The 22665-nt window shown below is 36.5% G+C and overlaps 2 protein-coding genes across 3 annotated transcripts in view; both read right to left on the reverse strand.

Moving 5' to 3' along the window:
- LOC141386721 (lamin-C-like) overlaps nt 1-21501 on the reverse strand; it is a 40725-nt gene extending 19224 nt beyond the window's left edge. The window contains exon 1 of the mRNA XM_073955642.1: nt 20533-21501. Within this exon, the coding sequence (XP_073811743.1) occupies nt 20533-21501 (969 nt within the window). The remainder of the gene's footprint in view (nt 1-20532) is intronic.
- The window catches only part of 5-HT1A (5-hydroxytryptamine (serotonin) receptor 1A), an 891027-nt gene that overhangs the window by 540645 nt on the left and 327717 nt on the right, over nt 1-22665 (reverse strand). The window lies entirely within an intron of this gene.

Here is a 22665-nt window from a genome sequence, read left to right on the forward strand (position 1 = left end):
TTGGATGCTAGAGTGTTTGGGAAATATGTATTGCGATTGTCCGTTAAGTTGTCCGTTAGCATGTAATTATATGCAGCCCGTTATATAATATTTTTTTATTTTTTAGAATTTATAATTGAATTCAGTTTATTGATTGTGTTAATTATTGTGAAGAACAAAAAACACGCCCATGTTGCTTATGTGTACATTATTTATAGAAATGCATTTCTGAAGTATTTATTTGCTCACGCTTTATAAGAGTCCCTATGATATTTTACACTTGAGTTAATGTGCAAAAGTCAATTTCACTCTTAATTGAGTTCAACAGTCCACTTGACTAATGCTATTAATAACACAAGTTTACAATTTTCTTCATGTAAAATTTACATATGTGTACAAACCACTTCATAGACTAATACGAGGAATTGACCGAAGACAAAGATGAAAGAACTACGAATATAATCTACCAGCGCCTACATAGATCATATGTTGTAGGTATTGTGTGTAGAAAAACGAGTTTTCCCGAAATGATATTTTGAAAGCGGTAACTCGAACACTAATGAATCGAGTGTCATATAATTATGTGGGCTTACCAACAACATCTTTCATGGATCGTTTTTTTTTTATTTTTTTACCGTTTTATACCCTCCACCATAATATGGAGGGTATAATTAAGTTTGTCATTCCGTTCGTCGGAGACGAAATTCTAAGTCGATATAACCATGTCCGTCTGTCTGTTGAAATCAAGATACAGCTCGCAATTTTTTAAATAGAGCTTTGTAATTCGGTATAGAAGTTTGCATTCCTCCGTTGGTATTGAAAATGGGCTAAATCGGTCCACGTTTTGATATTACCCTAATATAAAAGTATCCCCCGATTTTCGGTATTTTAAAGATTTTAGCCTCACTATCACACCAAAATGGCTGAAATTTAGTTTTTTGTCTGCGTTATGGGCGTAATTTGCCGGTATAGGTCCAAGTCTTAGCATAGCTCCGATTTTCGGTATTTTGAAGGTTGTACATTTAATACTTAGTGTTCGTTGAGGGTATAAAACTTTCTTCTATAGATTAGTCAGTATAGGTCAACGTCTTTATATAGCCCCGTAGAACGGGGAGGTTGTGGCCTCAATATCTCACTGAAATGGATGAAATTTAGTATTAAGTTGTCGATGGGGGTATGGAGGTATACAGCTTTACACCTGAAATTTGTCGGTATAGGTCTAAGCCTTCATGTAGCGCCGAAATTTCTGAAATTTTATAGTTAGTCTTCATTGGTGGTATAAAACTTAACACCTAAAATTTGTCACTTTAGGTCCACTACTTCATGTAGCCGCCATAGAACGGAACCTCCCGATTTTCGGTACTTTAAAGGTTGTGGCCTCAATATTACACCGAAATGGCTGATATTTGATATTAAGTTTTCAGTTGGGGTATGAAATATTCCAGAAGACAATTATAAGATATGTCTACGTCTTCATTTTGCCTCCCATAGAACGATGCTCCGGATTTTTGTTTTAGCCAAAGTTTAAAATTGTAAACATTGATCCATGATTGGGAGAGAAGAACTATGGTGCCCCATGTCAGCTCTTTTGCCGGAAATGTCATCAGTTATGATATTCTGCTTTTGCAAGGAAAAAGAGGAAGAGCTTACTACTTTCAAAAACGATAGGAAACTAATTGCTTCTACACTATTCGATACAGTTGGTGGTCGATGATATAAAAAGTTCGGCCCGTTCGAACTTAAGGTCGATCTCACTTGCAAAAACGGAAATTTCCTGCCAACCATTACTGTAAAACCTTTTTTTAAATTGATTATGTCCTAAATAGGCCCACAAAAATATATACGATTTCAATAGAATTTTTTCTAGACCAAATTACGTTATATTTTCCAAATTTCAAAATATCTGTATATTTTGTGTTTGGTGCGTCAAATACCTCAAATCGGTCGAACATATATATGGAAGCTAAATTCAAATCTGGACCGATTTCAGTATAGTTTGACACACTTGTTTCTAGTTTGAATTCGGCGACATTTTACAAATGTAATCCAAATTGGACAGAATTTGGGTGTTTGGTGCACCAAATAAATACCTCAAATCGGGCGAACATATATATGGGAGCTAAATTCAAATCTGAATAAATTTTCGCCAAAAGCAATTGCGTTATTCCTATGGCAAAAAAAAAATATCTTCCCCAATTTTCAGCTGAATCGGACAATAAATGCCACCTTTACTTTGATCACAAAAATACATGGACAGAAGGACAGACGGACGGACATGCATAAATCTACTCAGAAAGTGATTCTATGTATATCCCCAAAAGGAACTGTGGGTTTTATTCTGTAACAAAAGTACAAATTCCCATAAATTTAGGTGAAGAAATTTTTTTTGACTACTGGGAACTCTAGTTACCTAATTTTAGCTAATTCGGGCAGCTGCAAATTTGAAACCCGCTGAAATCGGGCGGTACCATGGGGACTATACTACAACGTGGTCCTATGTGTACAACTTTTGGTGAAGCAGTTAGTTGACTACAGGGGACGTTTAATGTCAAATAACAGTGAATTTAGGCCGAAGTAGAAAAACGTCAAACTACCTCAAACCGGACATTACCGTTATGTGGGAACTATACCAAAACATGTACCTATGTCCACAATTTTTGGTAGAAAAGATTTTTTTGACCATTACGAACCCTAAGTGCTGATTAATATCTAATTATGACTGAAAATGTAGCAAAAACCTCAAATCATGGACCGAAAACGTCGATAAAAACTTCGAAATACCTGATCTCGGGCGGTACTTTATATGGAAGGCTATTTCAAGTCGTGAAATTATGACAACAATTTTTTGTGGACAAGTTTCCTGGTCATAGGGAACAATAATTGTCAAACCGAATCCAATATGGATCGAAAACGTCGATAAAAAGTACCTGAAATCGGGCGGTACCTTTATATGTGAGGCTATTCCAAGACGAGAACTTATGACAAAAATTTTTCGCAGAGAAATTTCTTGGTGACTTCGAACACTGAATACCAAGTTACATGCAATCTGGGGAAAAAAGGTTTATAAAAACTTTAAAATATATATGGGGCTATTCCAAGACGTGGATATCAAAGTCCACCGTTTATGGTGGATAAGTTTCTTGACATCGATAAAAACTTCAAAGTACCTGAAATCTCACTGGACTTTTGTCAAAAAATTTTAGTGGAGAAATTTCTTGACCGCTTCGAACTCCAGATGCCAAACCACATCCAAATTGGGCCGAAAACGTCGATAAAAACATCAAAATACTTGAAATTGGGCGGTGCCTTTATGAGGGGACTATTTCAAAACGTATATAGCCCATCTGCGCACATAAGACGCAAAAGCAAACACAAGATGCAAAATTTAGCTTTGCCTGTGTGCTAGATTGATTACCACAGACGGGCGGAGGGACGGAAATGCATAGATCGGCTCAGAATTTAAACTTAATCAAGAATATATTATATATGTACTTTATAGGGTCGAAAATGATAGTTAAAAAAAACAAACAATTATTTTCGCCTAGCATCAGGTAGTATATCCTCTTCATTCTTTTAGGGAATTTATAAATAAAACACTGTACTGTAATTTTTCACTATTTTTTATTTTTAACTTTTTATTAAATACAAATGTTTTGACCGTTCAGAACCCCATAACCAAATTATAGCCAATGTTGGCCGAAAATATAGATAAAAACTTTAAAATGCCTGAAATCGGGTGGTACCGTTATATGGGGGCTATACCAAAACCTGGACCTATATCCACAATTTTTCCTTGGGAAGTGTCTGCAGGATTGGGAACTGCAAATGCCAAGTTACAGCTAATTCAGGCTAAGAATAAATATAAAATCCTCAAAATACCAAAAATCGAGTGGTACCGTAAATTCCTTTGTAATATTTGTTCCTTACAAATACCAGGCAAAAACACATGGAATCGGATCATATTATAAAACTGAAGTGTAACCATTGCCAATTATTATCTTAAAAATGTCTTTTCGCCAGAAAATTGCTAGCATTGTTGTTGTTTATTAAATTTTACTTGTATACCCTCGAACATGATATCTTTATTTTCTATAGTTTTTATCGACCTTTGGATATTTTTTTATTGTTTTTAAGACTTCTGTCTTATTGGGCTATAAGGTCCTTTTTGTCAATGAAAAATAAATAAAAATTACTTATTTCATTTTTATTTCCGACGTTTCGTTGGGATTTTTCCAACTTCTTCAGGGATAAGTTTTTATTTATCTGGCAACGACATGAATATATACATACATACAATAATTAGTATTCGCATTTTACATTATCTGTTTCACTAGCAATAAGAAAATATGTTACTTACAAGTAATTTCTCGTCACTACTACATTTAAATATTAATAATTGTAGGTAAAAACAACACAAACAATTAAATATATAAATAAATGCAAAAATAATCAAAAATTAAAATAAAATATCACAGTGGTCCTTAATTCTAGTAATCACAGAGGGTTAAATACGACTAAAATATTGCTAATGTATAAATTGCATTGGTGTTATCTTTATCTTCTTTTCTGTTTATTGCACGATCCATTTTCTGCTGTATTCTCATAGATGAGAAATATGAAGAAACAAAAAAATCGCCGGAGGGATTTTCAAATAAATCGCGATTTAAGTTCACATTTTTAGGGGTTCTTTAGGTTTTCACGATTGTGCTTGGAAACCGCGAGTCCTATGTAAATGGGCCTAATGGGCCTAAATGTTGTAGCAGTGAAAATTCTCCGCAAGATTGGCTTTTATGATATTTTCGTAGATTTTACCGTTTTTGAGATATAGAAGTTCAAATTGAGAAAATGCACTGACTGTATCGCCTCCTTATAAAACAATATCATGCTCAGTGCGCCTTAACTAACTTTTGATAAAAACCGCTTACGCATGGGAAGATTTCGCGGATTCTGAAACAGCAATGTTCATAGATAAGAAAAATAAAAAAAACAGAAAAAAACCGCCGGAGGGATTTTTTAATAAATCGCCATCAAAAATCACAAATTTAGGGTTTTTTAGGTTTTTACGATTTTGCTTGGAAACCGCAAGTCGTATCGAAATGAATCTAAAGAAAATGTTGTAGCTGTGAAAATTCTCTACAAGACTGACCTTTGTGTTTTTTCGTAGGTTTTACGATTTTTGAGATATAGAGGTTCAGTTCAAATTTTTAGGTTTTTATCTTAAGTCTTCAAGATTTTCCTTAAAAACGGCAAGTCATATCAAAATTGGACTAAAGAAAATGTTGAAGCTGTGAAAATTCTCTACAAGATTGGGTGATTTATTTTTCCTAGGTTGTACCATTTTCAAGGTATATAAGTTTAATTTGGGAAATTGCAGTAATGACATTGTTTTATAAGGAGGCGATACAGTCTGTGCATTGTCTCAATTTGAACTTCTATATCTCAAAAACGGTAAAACCTACGAAAATATCATAAAGATCAATTTTGTGTAGAATTTTTACAGCTACAACATTTTATTTAGGCCCATTTACATAGGACTCGCGGGTTCCAAGCAAAATCGTGAAAACCTAGAGAACCCCTAAAATGTGAAATTAAATCGCGATTTATTTGAAAATCCCTCCGGCCATTTTTTTATTTCTTGATATTTCTCATCTATGAGCATTGTAGTTTTAGAATCTGCAAAAACTTCCCATTTAAAATTAGTTAAGGCGCACCTTGTTTACTTACAATTATTGCTCTGTTCCAGAACCTGCAAGAATCTACTATTTTTACTACGATAACATTTTTTCCTTTATGTTATCGAAAAAAATACTAAAAAATTGTAGCTTCTTGCAGGTTCTGGAACAGAATATATATAAATTACAAATATAATGGGCGGGGGAAGCTCTGACTACTAGGTCTTAAGCTATATTTTTAAGTTTTACATTTGCCACATAGTACTGGATGTTCGGTTCGGCGAAAATTGACGTATTTATGTATATGTGTTCCTAGACTGACTTCTACACTCGATTTGACTAGGTTCCATAGGTTCAAATGGAAAATCTTGTTAAATTGTGTAAGCATTTGTCGATGGCATGAATGGCAATTGACGTTGACACATTGCCCTTTATGTTTTTTTTTGCAAAATCAGCAAATGTTTTGCTTTTTGCCATTTCCAATTTGCATTCCATTCTCGTCGTTGATCCCATTAAATGTTAATTTCAAAAGAAATGAAAATTGTTTAGGCTTATTGCAGATTAAAATCGTATAATTTGTATTAATAATGTTAGCGTCAATCAATTGTGAACTCATTACGCATTTTCACAAATAAGTCGCTCGGTGGGTCGTTCGTTCGGTCTCACATTCGCATTCACATTCCCCCCCTCAAGCATTTGCTGGCTATTGATGTGAATGTGCAGGCAGGGCTTGGGAATGTTTGCTTACAAAGCAACTTTAATGATGCCAAAAATTCAACAGGCAGGCAAGTAGGCACGTGGTTGTTTTAATTATGGCATTCATGGTCGATGGTACTTGTGAATGTTTTGGGCCAAGGTGTTAGCCCTATGAAAATAAACAAATGGGCATAATGACCACTTTTCTGGCAATGTTTATAAATATTTTTTGGTTTTCCTGTCGTTAATTGGACTTGGCAAAAAAAGTGTCAAAACTCTTGAGAAGAAAAATATGAAATTATTCACTCCCGTTTTCTGTTCATTAAAAAGTGTTTACATTATGATTTTTGTTGTGTTTTCTTTTTTAAATTGATTGAAATGGTTTGCAAAAGTTAAACGGATTTTTTGTAAACATTTTTTTGGGTTAATATTATGTTGTGGCATAATAATTTTAACGGAGGTTTGAAAGTGCCAACAACACAACTGAGTTAAAAAGAAACTGAAATATGGTGAAATCAAGTTTTATCCTGTTTCAATAAAAGGATGCAGTGGTACAAATGGTGGGTATTTTAATTTATTTTGGCATTTCATGTGTCTATAATTGAAAATTTGTTCTTGTAGGACCATGGAGTGGTCCTTTGTCATTGCTTTGATATTTTTAAAGAGGACGAGAGGAGATTTGGCTAAGTTGGGTGACCATTGACGTAGCTGTACATCGCACAGTGTGTTCAAAGCGAATGTAGTGTTATATCGGGGCTATATCAAAACGTGGACCTACATTAAGACTTTTGCAGGGATGCTCCTTACTCACTAAGATCCCAAAATGTCAATTTTCAGCCAATTTGGTTCTAAAATGGGCCAGAAACTTTAGAAAACCTTTAAAAAGGGGAACTGTTATATGGGGGCTATATAAAAATGTGGAAAATATTTATGGCAGATATATATAAATCCGGGCCCCCCCCGAAATGGTTTGGTCCGACAAAATTTTTTGAGCTACTTTAACAAATTATTACGATTTTTTTCTCTAAAATAATTTTTGTATTTGAAATTTCAAATGAAATCTGATATTGTTCTGAACGTTCTGTACTGAAAATTTACTTTATCAACAAGTTGTCTGAAGAAATATTGAATTTTTTCGTTTGAATACGCTCTTTGAAAGAAACTTCCAGTAAAACTGAATTTCTCCCTGTGTTTTGGAATTTGTATTCAAAAGTTTACAAATTCATTATTGTGCGGATTTTAAGTACATAAAATGAAGTGCCTATTGGACAATATGTACGACATATCAAGGGGTTTCCGTGGAGTATATCTCGAAAACCAATTAGCAAATTGATATACTACCTGTATCAAAATTTTTTATTCCTATTTTATATTAACTTATTGCTAAATAGAGGGAGAAAATAATGGAGAAAAATTTATTGTTGTGCATCATAAAGTGATGATATCTGCTATAAATAGCATGCCCATCTGAATTTTTTCCTATCAGTAACAAAAAACGAAATTAATGCTCAAACTTTGGTTATTTTGTATTGTATTAAAATCTGCTGTTATTTGTATTGTATATAACGGTGCTCTTGAATCAACTTTAAACGAATGAAGCTTACACCTGGGTTTATAGATGAAAAAATAAAAAAACACATTTTTAGGGTTTTCAGGTTTTGACAATTTTGCTGGAAAACCACAAGCCCTATCCAAATGGAAATAAAGAAAATGTTGTAGCAGTGAAAATTCTTGTTCTTTTATGATATTTTCCAACGTTTTACTATTTTTGAGATATAGAAATTCAAGTTGGGACAATTCACTGACTGTATCGTCTCCTTATAAAACAATGTCATGACAGCAATTTCCCAACTTAAACTTATATATCTTAAAAATGGTACAACCGAGGAGCCAATTTTCAAAGCTACACCACTTTCCTTAGCCCCATTTCGATAGGACTTGCAGTTTCCAACCAAAGTCGCGAAAACCTAAAAATGTGAACTTTGACCGCGATTTATTTAAAAATCCCTCCAGCGATTTTTTTTGGATTTTTCTCTTCTATGAATATTGCTTTTTCAGAATCCGCAAGAACATCCCGGTTTAACGTTGGTTCAAGAGCACCTTGATATTGTACCCTCAGCTGTTAGGCTAATGATAAAAATGTAACCCGCGTTACAATTTGGAGTCGATTTATCCCAGTTCGTCCGTCCGTCCGTCAGTCTGTATGCCTCGAGCGCATTATAACTCTCGAACAGATCAAAAGATTTTGTCCAAAATTTGGATCTCGCAATATTTTGTTCAAACTTCCTTTGGACACTTCCCCAGCCAGACTTCAAAATATTTCCCTAAAATCGCGAGCAAAGTCCAATTCGATTTTTTCGAGACATAGAGTACTTTCGGATATGGATCGATTCACTTGAGGGCTTGTTTACAGCGATATTGTATTATTTGTGGGTGAGTCAATGGTTATATCAGTATTGGTCCAAAAGCTGTAAATCTTACGCCGACCAAATTAAAATTATGCCCACTTCCAAAATGGACGATATCAGTCGATTCTTTCAGGTATCGTCTGTACAAAAATTCAAAACATTTGCGCTTTCATCGAAGTCACATTTTTGATCAGAACGCCAACAATCGAGTTGTACACCCCAAATATTTCGAAGTTATTGTCGGAAAGTTTATACGTCCAAGAAAGGAGACGAAATTCTGAAACTTCCTGGGTATACAATTTACAGAACAAAAATTGGCTATGTATCCCGTATTCGATCTGCCTATATATACTCGTAAAAGTCTCAACTCAACGTATTTTTTCAGGATTTAGCTAAAATGTTTTTGCAAAGTTTCAAACAGTACTACGAGTTGGGTTCGGAGTCAATGAGTCGTAGATTGCATCGCCCAGCTCCTGATAATTTTTTTAATGTAACTTTCTGAATGTTTAGTTGGATTTCATTGACTCTATCACTTCTGGTAAAATAGTAAAGCTTTGGTGTTTTTATGCACTTAAAGAATGTTATTTTCCTTCAATGATACAAAACGTTTTTAATGGCACTGAAATTAGTGTGTTATATATGGTAATATTCAAAAATGTTGTACAATCGTTGAAGTTGAGGTTCACCATTTAATAAGTCGCGAACTGTCAATATATTTTATACAATATGAATATATTTATATTAATTGAAGAGTTTTAGCTGGGGTCGCATAAAATGAACCATAACAAATAATTTATGTGGAAGCTGTGTTGGTGGTAAAAAAATGGGTAAAAATGTGTTGAAGTTTACAATTTTTTTGTGTTCTTTCTTGATTTCTGGTCAAACCACGGAAAATTCAGACCTAAGATCAAAGAAAGAATTGAAGAATACCCCTTGTGCAACAAGGTTCTAATGTATGACTTTTCGATATATATACTGCATCCCCCTAAAATCGATGCTGACATTTTGAAGTTTTGAAATATGGGTTTTTTGAATTTTTCTTATAATTGGAGGGCGCAACCAGATAAATACCCAAACTATTTACTGGATTGTAGAACTCGTGATTTCACGTCGTTTGATGTATATCTCATGAGTATGCTTCATACAGTTCCCTAGTAATAGGATCCCAAAGTCGAAATTTTGGTGCGTAAATTTTCTTTAAAAACCTATTTTTTGGCTACAAAATTTACAACTATGACACAGGTACCCTTGAACCCCGCGTGATTTTAGTTTTTTTACGCGCCAGATCCATCCCCTGAAACGGCGGTTATAGATACCTTGAAAGTAGGAAATTCTGCAAAATTATATTTTGATGATTCCGCGCATTGAACCTCGATTTTCTTTGGTTATTTTTACATAAATGTAATCCTTTATACGCGATTATATTATTTTCCAAAACCGTGTGGCATAAATTACCGAGATTCTGGAGTAATATTCGTATTTTGTATAAAATAGAATTTGGTAGCACATCCGCGGTTCTTGACGAATTTGTTTAAAATTTGTTATAATGACGCATTTTTTATAGGCGGTCACTGAAATCGGATGCGCCTTATAATCTTATAAACATCGCGCAATTTTTACCAACATTAAGGTTTTTTGAACAGTAAGATGCAGCTGACGGCACACTTTTGCCGCTGAATGAAAAGTGGTAAATCGCAACAATAGAGATACACTCGCGGTATCTAAAAAGCGCATGCGCCTTAATTAATTTTAACGAATTCGCGAATTATACGTTTTTTAACTTTTATGTTTTTTCTTTGGTTGTAATTTCCATATTACTTTCTATTTCATTATCCTATTGTTTATCAAAGTAAGCAAATACACTTTCGGGTTTGTCATCGCATTTTCCCTGAAGAAGCTTCAGCGAAATCCGTCAGTCCTTGCATCGAAATATAGCGAAATAGTAGAATAACTCCCAAAAATGTTTTTTCTATTTTTCGTATTAAACAAAAAAAAATATTTTTGAAATAATATTCCAACAATAAGTTTTCGTCTTTTGTTGTTGCTGTAATAGGCAGTTATAAATCCTATCGTTAAAATTTTGGTCTCATATTTTTCTACGCGTTGTCTAGAATCTGTACGTATTTTTAATTTATTTTTTCGAGTTTTATTTGGACTCTAAATTAGAATAAATTAAATTTACTCCAAGATTTTTTCAGTATTTCTTGATTCTCCGCGAAAATAGAAATAAATTTAGTAAATATTTAGGCATCAACGTATAGATATTAAATGCTGTTAACGCTTTATATAAACATTTTCTTATTACAGCAAAAATTGAATTTTTAAATATTTGTTCTTTACAATGGAATTGCAAAAGAAATTTGAAATTTACCATATGTACTTTAAAGAATAAACGGCGTTATGTTCGGGTCGAACTGTTTATATCCTCCAAACACTGTATATATGTATATGGTAATATTCAAAAATGTTTTACAATCGTTGAAGTTGAGGTTCACCATTTAATAAGTCGCGAAGTGTCAATATATTTGATATAATATGAATATATTTATATTAATTGAAGTGTTTTAGCAGGGGTCTCATAATATAGACCATAATAAATAAATTACGTGGAAGCTGTGTTGGTGGTAATATAAAAAAATGGGTATAAATGTGTTGAAGTTAGCAAGTTTTTTTGTGTTTTTTCTTGATTTCTGGTCAAACCAGGGAAAATTCGGACCTGAGCTCAAATAAATAAACTTTTGTCTTTTGTTGTAGCTGCAATATGCAATTTAAGATCCTAATCTATAAAATTTTGGTCTCACATTTTTCTGGACATTGTCTAGATTCTGTACGTATTTTTAATTTATTTTTTAGAGATTTTTATGGACTCTGAGTTAGAATAAATAAAATTTACTCCAAGATTCCTTCATTATATTTTGATTTTCCGCGAAAATGAAAATAAATTTAGCAAACATTTAGGCTTCTACGGATAGATATTAAATGTTGGTACCGATTTATATATACATTTTGGTATTACAACACAAAGGGAATTTTTAAATATTTTTTCTTTATAAGGGAATAAAACCCCCCATAACTTTTGGGCGCAGCATCCAATTTTGTGAACGCGAACAGATTTGAAACCACGATTTTTTTCTTAACCCATATACCAAAAATCGTAAGTGTGCTTGTAAAAAAATTATTTAATTTTTTTTCGATTGAATTGTAAAGGAAATTTGAAATTTACCATATATATTCCACATATTCACACTTTTTGCATGGAAGTTCTTCCACCAAAAGGATTTCCAAAATCCAAATTTTTAAAAATTACGCTAATAGCCTCAACAACAAAACACATGGTCGTATGTCAAACTGTCCTGAGTATGCTTATGTCAAATGACGTGTGGCGACACTGCGTGTTGCCTAGGCCAGAAGGTTTTTAGTGCCCCTCATACATAAAATCATAAAAACCCATTAAAATAGCTTTACGTAACAATACATAACATTTTTAATTTTCATGATTTTTGGTGAAGTTGGGCCCCCCCCGAAATGAAATCCTGCGTACGTCCCTGACGCCAATGTATATGTTCGATACTTTGTTTCCCCTTCCGAGCATTCCCATTACACACGCTAATTGGCCGCTCTTATGAGCCCTATGGGGATATCTTCTCTGCACTTCTTCCTGGAGCCGTATTCGCCTAGTTGGGATTGTAGAAGAGAGCTTGCTCTTTTCTACTCACTCTCCTGGAAGCCGTATTCGCTTAGTTCGGATGCAGAGGGGCGCTTTCCAATGCTGCGGTCGTAATTGATGTCACGGCCTTGTGAACGTTATTCTGCCCACCTGCAACGACACTTGCTATTTAACTTTCGAAGGAGTCACACTCATATTGCAATCATTTCGTTGTCGAGTCATACAAAAGGTAATGTTTCTCGTTCGCAGAAACCCTATACCACCAATAAACATTGAAAATATTTGAAACTGATACACTCGTGTTTGTCTTTTTATTTCTTCTCTTTTCATCCCTGAGCTATCGACGGTCAGTGGTATCACGCCAACACATACCAAATTTCAACAAAATCGGACGTATATAGCGTATTTGGTGCAGCAAATACATAAAATCGGCCAAAAATATATATGGGAGCTATATCCAAATCTGAACTGATTTCGATGTAATTTGGCACATTTATTTTACGACCGAATTCAGTCATACATTTCAAATTTTATCAAAATCGACGTATAGCGTATTTGGTGCAGCAAATACGTCAAATCGGTCGAAAATATACATGGAGCTATATCCAAATTTGAACCGATTTCGATGTAATTTGGCACATTTATTTTTAGACCGAATTTAGTCATACATTTCAAATTTCATCAAAATTTGACGTATATAGCGTCTTTGGTGCAGAAAATACGTCAAATCGGCCGAAAATATATATGGGAGCTATGTCCAAACACATACCAAATTTCAACAAAATCGGACGTATATAGCGTCTTTGGTGCAGAAAATACGTCAAATCGGCCGAAAATATATATGGGAGCTATGTCCAAACACATACCAAATTTCAACAAAATCGGACGTATATAGCGTGTTTGGTGCAGTAAATACGTCAAATCGGCCGAAAATATATATGGAGCTATATCCAAATCTGAACCGATTTCGATGTCATTTGGCACATTTATTTTTAGACCGAATTTAGTCATACATTTCAAATTTCATCAAAATTTGACGTATATAGCGTCTTTGGTGCAGCAAATACGTCAAATCGGCCGAAAATATATATGGGAGCTATATCCAAATCTGAACCGATTTCGATGTAATTTGGCACATTTATTTTAAGACCGAATTCAGTCATACATTTCAAATTTTGTAATTCAGAAATTCCATTTCAATTTCAGATATTTTTTTTAATTAATTTCTCGTTGGAATCTAGCTTGATGATCAATGAATAATGCAAGTGAAAAAGGAAAGCCGACGACGATTCGAACCCACACACCCACCAGTATGTGACATGACATGTTTTGACTTTGGTAAATTCTCCTCAGACATATCGGATGTGGAGCGGCTTCGATGTCCTCGAACGTTTCTTCTTTCAAATGCATTTTGTTTTGTTTTTTACAACCACAATGGGGATTTTCCCATTTAGTTGTGCTTTCATGACAAACGCTTAGCGCTGCCACATAGTGGTGGGTGTGTGGGTTCGAATCGTCGTCGTTGTAAAAATGTAAAAAAACAAAACAAAATGCATTTGAAAGAAGAAAAGTTCGAGGACATCGAAGCCGCTCCACATCCGATATGTCTGAGGAGAATTTACCAATGTCGAAACATGTCATGTCACATGTCATGTCAGAATTACTTTATAACGCTAACAAGTCTCTCTGTTGATGTAAATAAACCAGATCATATTTAAATTATATTTCATAAATTTATTATTTTCTGAAAAAATAATTGAAGGGTCCTGAATTTCAAATGAAATATTCTGAATATCAAATGTAATTTCTGAATATCAAATGGAATATCTGTATGCCTATTCTATAACTTTTATCGATTGAGAAGTTCCCAGCAAAATTTGAAGGAATGGGTTCCATGCGATGACGTGATTTCATGACATCTTTTGCATTGGTTCAAACGAAATCGTGACAGATCCGATCTTTTCATTAGCATTTGAACAAATGCAAAGGAAATCGTGAAAGATCCGATCTTTTCATCAACATTTGAACCCATTCCATCGATCCAAAAAAGATGAATTTTTTGTTTTTATTTATACACATTTTTCTAAATATATAAGATTAATTATTTACAATGGGCTTGATGCTGTCGAAGACTCGAAATCACAACCAACGTTGTTAAAACTCACGTCGTAATGATAATGTCATTGCAAAGGGTTGGTGAAAATTACATATCAAAGCATTGGTGGAAATGAAATTCCGAAGCATTGGTGAAAATGATATGTCAAAGCATTGGTGTAAATGACATGCTTTGGATCCAAAAATGAATAGTATCTTTTGGGGTCCACGCTCATATAAAATTCATCGATGAAGATGCTAAAAAGATGACACGCCAGAACACTTGCACCCATGATTGAATGGCATCGTTGGCATCGAACATTTTGCTGGGTTGTTAAAAATTCTTTTTTTTTTTGTAACTACTACAAAACAAACAAATGAAAATGTTGTAAAATAAACAATGAGTAAAGTTGTTAAAAAGTTACTGAATAGGAGGGCTGAATCACAAATAAAATATCTGAACTTTAAATAGAATATCTGAATTACAAATAAAATATCTGAATTTCAAATGGAAATTCTGAATTGCAAATAAAATATCTGAATTTCAAATGGAATTTCTGAATTACAACTGCTATTTTCTGAATTACAGTTGAAAATGGTGTAGTTCAGTTGCGAGAAACATTTAAATTTCACATCACAGAGTATTCAAAACACAGAAATGCCATAACTGTAAATCAGTTTTGCTCTTGCGAATATTGAAGTGTCTAAAAATACACAAATTGGATCTATTAAGGCATAATTTTACACTCTATGAAACAATTATTAATTAGAACGCAATGTAAATTATGAACGCATAACACAACACCAGTACTGGTCATGTCGACCCTAGTAATTGCTAAATAACAGCTCTCGTTTTTTCTTTTTCTCCAATCCCTACATCATTCGGCATATCAATATAATAAAGTGCTGTTGTCGTTTTATCCCAACCCGTTCCGGTAATGCAATTTTTTGTTAGCTATTTCTATGGCAGCTACCCTTTTAGTTTTAATTAAACACAGAGTTAACCTGAAAGCACTTGACTCAATGGCAGGACACCGGCAAACAGGGGAATAAACAAAAACAGAAACACACGATACAACCAACCTGCCATACAAACAAAATATTCGCTCAAAGGAAATCTCAGCAATTTTCATAGACTATGGGTATGGTATATATAAAGGCTTGGCATAATGGACGACCGAGAGACTACTGGCTTGGGGTAATATATTGAAGGACCAAATAAAACGAAAGCTTGGTCCACTGAAAGGTAAACTCAAAATATTTTAGTAGCGACACCAACAACAACAAAATGATGGTTCATTATCGTAAATTGCAATTCTTAAGAGTCTCTCTTTTAAGCTGTTCAATGATTTATGTTAGTATTGGTGTACCTGTACCTGTGTCTGGCTGTGTGTATGTGGTTGGGCTGGTTGTATCACAATAAGTGTGATTATATGGACAAATACACACAATCGAACGATGAACAACACACTTTACGATTCCGTGGCGATTCTGTAAAACTTAAAAGGATGTCAGATTTTATAGCCGCCGGGGCTATCCCGGTACGTAAGTCAGTATTAAAAAAACTACAACAAGGCAATGTAGAAAATGTTCTGCAAATAGACCTGACGCCACTTAAGGCCATACCTAAAGGTAAAGATTCGTGAAAGCCAACCCAGCGAAAACTTTGCGAAAAAATATACTGGGTAAATTATAATAATTATATATTAATAACATAATACAAATGTATCTATATATAAAAGAGTTGGGAATGATTGACTCATCGTCAATGCCCAAGCAAATCGCTTGGGGAGCTTGAAATTTAACCAGTTGTTTTTGTTGTTGTAACAGTGTTTTTGTTATGTTTATATGTTCGTTCCTCTGTTCAATCTGGCTCTGGGTCTATCTGTAGTTCCAGAAAAGTGGCTGCTTCGGTGGGATGTAGCCACAGATCCACTGGAGTTAGATGGGTAGGTTTGGCGGGGCAGTTAAAAAGGTGTTGTGTGTCGTGCGGGCCCATGCCGCATACTGGGCATATGTCTTGCACGGCGCGATCGATTTCCGACCAATACGAATTTAGGCGACTGCAATATCCCGAGCGTAGTTGAGCCAAAACTACTCTGGTTTGTCGTGGCAGCTGACGCTCATCAGCTGCGATAGATGGAGGATGTACTCCGAGTACTTTATTCACACTATAATTGCTTAAGGCCTTGGCAACTGCGTCCGTGTGAATGCTATTCAATCCTGCTTGATATGCTTGTTGATCTAGGGGTTCTCTCCTGTATCGTTGGACCTCTCCCTCTAGAGCATGGATATCCTTCCTGATCTCCCTGAATTGGCCGGGCCTACCCACAAGATGGTGATTGGGATGGCTCACACGATAACATCCAAGCAGGTACTGCAACGAAAGCATTTCATTGTGTTGCTTTACAGGAAGAATTTTTGCCTCCTCATGTAGATGGTCCACTGAATATTTGAGGAGGCACCCTGTCGCTGTTCTCAGGGCGGCATTCTGGCAAGTTTGAATCTTTTTCCAGTTCGAATCACACAAACTCGGGGACCAGACTGGAGCCGCATAGCTTACCACAGACCGACCTATCGCGTTATACGTGGCCAACAAGGTTTCTTTATCTGCCCCACAAGTGCTGTCGGCCAGGGACTTGAGGACCTTGTTCCTACTTTTCAACTTGCCGCAGATATCTGTGGCGTGTGCGCACGACGTGAATGTAGTGTCGAATGTGACCCCTAAAATTTTAGGGCAGTTTGTGGTCGGAATTCTGCTACCGTCGACCACGACATTCAACTCACGTCCAAACTGCGCTGTCCATGTGGTGAACAGAGTGGCTGTAGATTTTCTGGGGGATATCTGCATATTCCTCGAATAGAAAAAGGTGGTAAGATCGGTTAAATAGTTGTTCAGTCTCTCACAGATGTCATCAGGATAGGTACCCGACGCCAGGATCGTGCAATCATCCGCATACGTCACGATCTCAATGCCGTCTGGAGAGGGTGGAATACAGGAGAGGTAGAGGTTAAACAGTTCCGGAGATATCACCCCACCTTGGGGAACTCCCTGTTTCACTCTACGGGGTTTGGATTTCTTATTCCTGAATTCCACGTACGACTGGCGTCCACACATATAGTTGATGCTCTGATCAATGTCCTCAAACAGCGTGGAGTGCCTGACTGTATCAAAGGCTTTTGATAAGTCCAGCGCCACCATCACTGTTCTATCGCACGGCCGTCTCTGGTTGAGTCCTTTACAGATATATGTGGTAATGGCGTGCAGCGCTGTTGTCGTGCTGTGCTGCTTACGGAATCCATGCTGATGATCGGCAACATTTGTTCCGCTTATGCTCGCCGACCAACCTGTTAACTTCCAGTGTCAGCTCCCTGACTCTGGGGACATTGGGGTTGATACGACGAAGCTCATCACGCTTTTTTGCTAATCCCGTCGCCTCTGCTGGGAAATTTGGTCTTACTTCGGGTATTCGACCAGTAGGGATATGGCGAGCGGCTGCAGCTGTGATGATGTCCCGGAACGTCCTTTCCGCTACTCGAACATCAGAAGGATTGGGCAATTCTCTGAAGCGGTGATTGGTGAACTCTCTGAAACTCGGCCAATCAGCGTTTTTATGATTGACGAACGTGCGGCGTTCAGAGGTGATGAAGTCGGGTGGTCTGCTAATAGAGACAATTATGGGGAGATGGTCTGATCCAAGGGAAATGACGGGTTGCCAGGTAACGTCATTTGTCAGACCAGGTGACACGATGGTTATGTCAGGCGAACTGTGACACTCTCCTCTAATTCTGGTAGGGGCGTCCTCATTGACCGTGCAAAACGTAGAGCTATCAATCTGCTCAGCCAGCGCTGTACCTCTCTGGTCGTTTCCGAGGGCCGAATGCCACATCTCATGATGCGTTTTAAAATCCCCCAGGACCAGACGATTATGACCTTGCAAGAGCGGGCTAATGTCAGGCCTATAATCAGGGATACAGCTATTTCTCGGCGCGATGTATACATTCAGCAACTCTATCTCGGCAGGCATTAGAGACAGGCTCAAGCGAGATAGGTCTGTATTGGACAGACTGGTGCAATACGAAAGCCAATCCCCCACCTCCACTTCTGGTGCGATCTTTCCTCTAAGCTGTGGTTGTTGTTCAGCTTGGTTTCCTCATAAAATCTACTATCTCCTCGATCTTACCTCGGAGTCCATTGCAATTCAATTGCAAAAAGGCTGCATTTTCGGGGATTGGGACAACAATGGCTGGTGTTAAAGGCTGCGTGTGCGGTTGACGTCGAGGGGACTGCGGGGGAGTTTCGTAATCAGACGACGAGGTAGTCTCGTAATCCGACGACGACTCACTGGGGACTGTGTTCACGCACGTGGACGAGTCCAGAGCAACCCCTTAGATGCACCCACTCCTGACATCTATTGCCTCTCACCGAAGGTTGGATGTGGGTGAAGATGCGGATGTGACAAACTGAGCACAGATATATTGGTCCTGGGTTTTCCTCCGTCCCGGCTCGGACCAATAGAATTCGGAGCAGGCATTCCGGGATATGCTGCTCCCAGCCGCTGGTCGGAACATTGGTTTTGTGTTGTTCCGGGTCAATCCGGTACGAAAGAACCCGCTGCCGTGGGATTGCTGATTTAACCAGTAGGTTACTGTTGCTGCTATGGTGCAAGATAAGACTGGGTTTTATGAAATTCCGGTACGTAAGTCAGAATGAAAAAAATCAATGTAAATTCGTGGATACTTGGTAAATTTTAGTAATTAAAATGTGGGACCAAAAACGAAACGATAACGAATTTCTGAATAAATATCGTAAATTTGGCCCTAAGGAATACATGTATCAAAATTAAGACCAGCCGGGGTGGTTAAATTTGTACTACACATTTCTCTTGTTTAGAGACTCATAATAAAATTTGATTTGGAACAATTCTTCGTTTGACACTATCACCAAAAAGTGAAGTATTTTTGGATAATTGAACTCAGTGTGTAAAAAAACGTTAAATTCAACCGGCCGAACTTTTGACACATTCTGTTCTTCATTTTACAAAAGTACCGATGCACAGTGGCCATTTTCCCGAAAAACTTGGCCAAAAATTAAAAAAAAAAAATTTTTCAATTTTCACTAAATAGTGTAAAATATTGTTTATAGGATCCCACTGCGTGTATTTATAACAAAATATATACGTTTCTTGTTTAGTAAGTGGATATAAAAGCATGTCAAAGTAACCCCATTTGGATATTTTGTCTCAATATTTAAGTTGTTTATAAAAATACTAGCTGACACGGTCTGCGTTGCTGGCCCGTTTTTTGGGTTTTCGGTTCAAACATTTATAACGTATCTACATATTTATCTATCTACACTTTTTTCAGATGTACTTCGAAACATTTAAACTGTTGATGAGGCGACTCCTAGCCTCATCACTACAATGCAGCCCAAGAAAACCTAAGGAAAAAACCCAAGAACGAAAACACGCGGGTGATGTGTGTTCTTCGATGGTTCGAAAGAAACTCAAAATTTATTTACTATTCTACAAAATATTTACAACTCTTAAAACTAACACACACAGACAATACATTTAGTAATGTACGCTGTGTACATAAATACATCATGCACACCACGCACACACTGCGTTGCGGGTGATAAGAAACATACACTATTTTATTACCGACCCTTTCTATTTATGGCCGACATCTGTTATGTGTAAAGATAGCACATTGGTGCGTTGACTAAAATCTACCTGACACCATTAAAAACAATTCTATAAAATTGTCCATACTCCCCGCCGTGAAAAGATCCTAATCTTTTAACAATTGTATGTATTAGTATCTTATCTTTTACAAACTAAATTTTTTAGTAATATTGCAATTACATTTAATTTTGTAACTGCTGAAGGCATTACTTATATTCTAAAACTAATTATATGAATGCAACAATTATTATAACTTAATTCTAGGTGATGGCACCCAACACCTTCAGCAACCAGCTCGGACGGGGACTTCTTTTCCATTGCTTAATTACGTGGTAAATCCATTTTCTTCGTAGAGGATAACCTGAAACATTGCTAGCGTCAGCTCTGGTTGTGCGATAACCGGTAACTTCTTCATTGGCATTAAACATCGATGCCTTTTTGCTAGCGCCACCTTGTATTTCTTGTGACTTCATAACCATGTGGATCGGAGGTTCATATGTTGCACTAACTCTCAATTTGTTGATATCACCCTCAATGGTGCCTGAGCGATGGAAATTGACGTCATTCTCTTTGTCATTGGCATTAGGTTTAAATTGGAAACCACCGATATGTACTTCTTTAGTACCTTTCTTCAGTACCATTTCTTCAAGATCACTTTGGGAAATTTCGATGTGATCTTTCTCCCTGCTGGGTTGGCTCATATCTTCTTCGTTCCACAGTAATTTGTCGTACATAGCACTTTCTTCTTGTAGTTGTTGTTGTGCCATTCCATTTCGTAGACGTCGCAATTCATCTTCCAGATTTACTACCTCAGCAGCATGGCATGTCCGTTCCTGTTGGATCAATTCCTCCAAATCACGATTACGGGTATTCAATGCAGCATTTGTAGCTTCCAACTCATTAATGCGACTATTCAAGCTATGATTGGCTTCTGCTTGAAGACTATTAATCTCTTGTTGGTACATCATTTCAAGTTTGCGCATTTGTTCTTCGTGTTGTTCACGCAACTGTTGTAACACTGCACTGATTTCAGCTTGGTGGCGAGAATGTATTTCATCAATTTCTCGCAAATGACTTTGCTCCTTAAACGTGAGTTCTTCGCGTAGACTCTGAATGCGGGTTTGCAAGTCCGTACGGATCATAGATTCAGCGTTTAAATATTTACGAGCTTCGTCCAATTGTTGTCGTAGACACTCCGATTCTTTCTGCACTTCACAAAGATTTTCCACAGCCTTTTCCTTTTCAGCATAAGCAGCATTGTATTTGACGGTAACGTCAGTGACCTGTGACTCATACATGCGAGCCTTTTCTTCAGCAAGTCGGCAGTCCTTTATTTGTTGATCCAATTTGGACTTAAATTGTTCATTTTCTTCACGTAATCGATTTGTTTCACTTTTTAATTTTCGCGAAACATCCACGCACGCGTTTTCATTCTCAGTTTTCGAGCTCCTAACAACTTCCTGTGTAGGCCCTAAACTACCTGAGAACAGTGCCTCATAATTTATGTTCACCTTTTTTGGTGCTACTCTTGAAATGTTCCCACTTCTTACTATTTGGTAACAAATTTGCAGATAATGGTAATGACTTGTGTAGTCACCCTCTATCCCTACTACCTCCAAATATCGCACGTAATGTGACAATAATGACTGATAACTCTTTTCGAAGTCTTTTGTTCTTGAGAAAAGAGCTTTTCTAATCTCCCCCCAAAAATCAAAAGAAGCATCTACTAAATTAATTGTTTCCCTAATATTTGGCGGTCCTGTTTGGAGCAGTCCGGATTTCTTTCCACACTGTTCCGATGAACTTAAGCTGTTCACCTCAGCTATAAAATCTACATTATGTAAACGTGGCACTTCTATAGGCACAAACAAACCCATAGCTTCCATGTTTTCCTCTATGCTTTTAACGGCATATTGCACTCCCACAGCGAATATGCAATGATCGTATGGTACTTTTTCCATACGTCGGAGCTCCCTTTCGTTACCTAAAAAGTCCGTTCTTGCTTCCGCGAAAGAACTAACTATTTTGGAACACTTTTCCCTAATTTCCTTGGCTACACTTGTTTGAGCAATTTTGTATATTTGTAAATCAATGGACACTATATACTCGCCCAACATCCTTTGATGTTGGATGAATTCTTCGAAATTCATTTTCGCGAGCTATATTTTTTGTCACTTTATTATTTTTTTTTTATTTGTTATTAAAATTGACCTAACATACTCTTTGCTTCGAGTATGCGTCTTTTAATAACCTAACACAGTCACTTTTTTCTACAGCACTGCACTACACGTATAAACTACACAACGTTCTCCTTTGGAACTGCGAGCCTACCACGTCACTTAAATAGCGGATCTATTACGTGTTTTTACTAAACATATAACAATCACGTCGGGGTCACCAAATGATGAGGCGACTCCTAGCCTCATCACTACAATGCAGCCCAAGAAAACCTAAGGAAAAAA

This window comes from Musca autumnalis, unplaced genomic scaffold (genome assembly GCF_047663935.1).
Source record: "Musca autumnalis isolate F117 unplaced genomic scaffold, ASM4766393v1 scaffold_5, whole genome shotgun sequence".
Lineage (NCBI taxonomy): Eukaryota > Metazoa > Arthropoda > Insecta > Diptera > Muscidae > Musca > Musca autumnalis.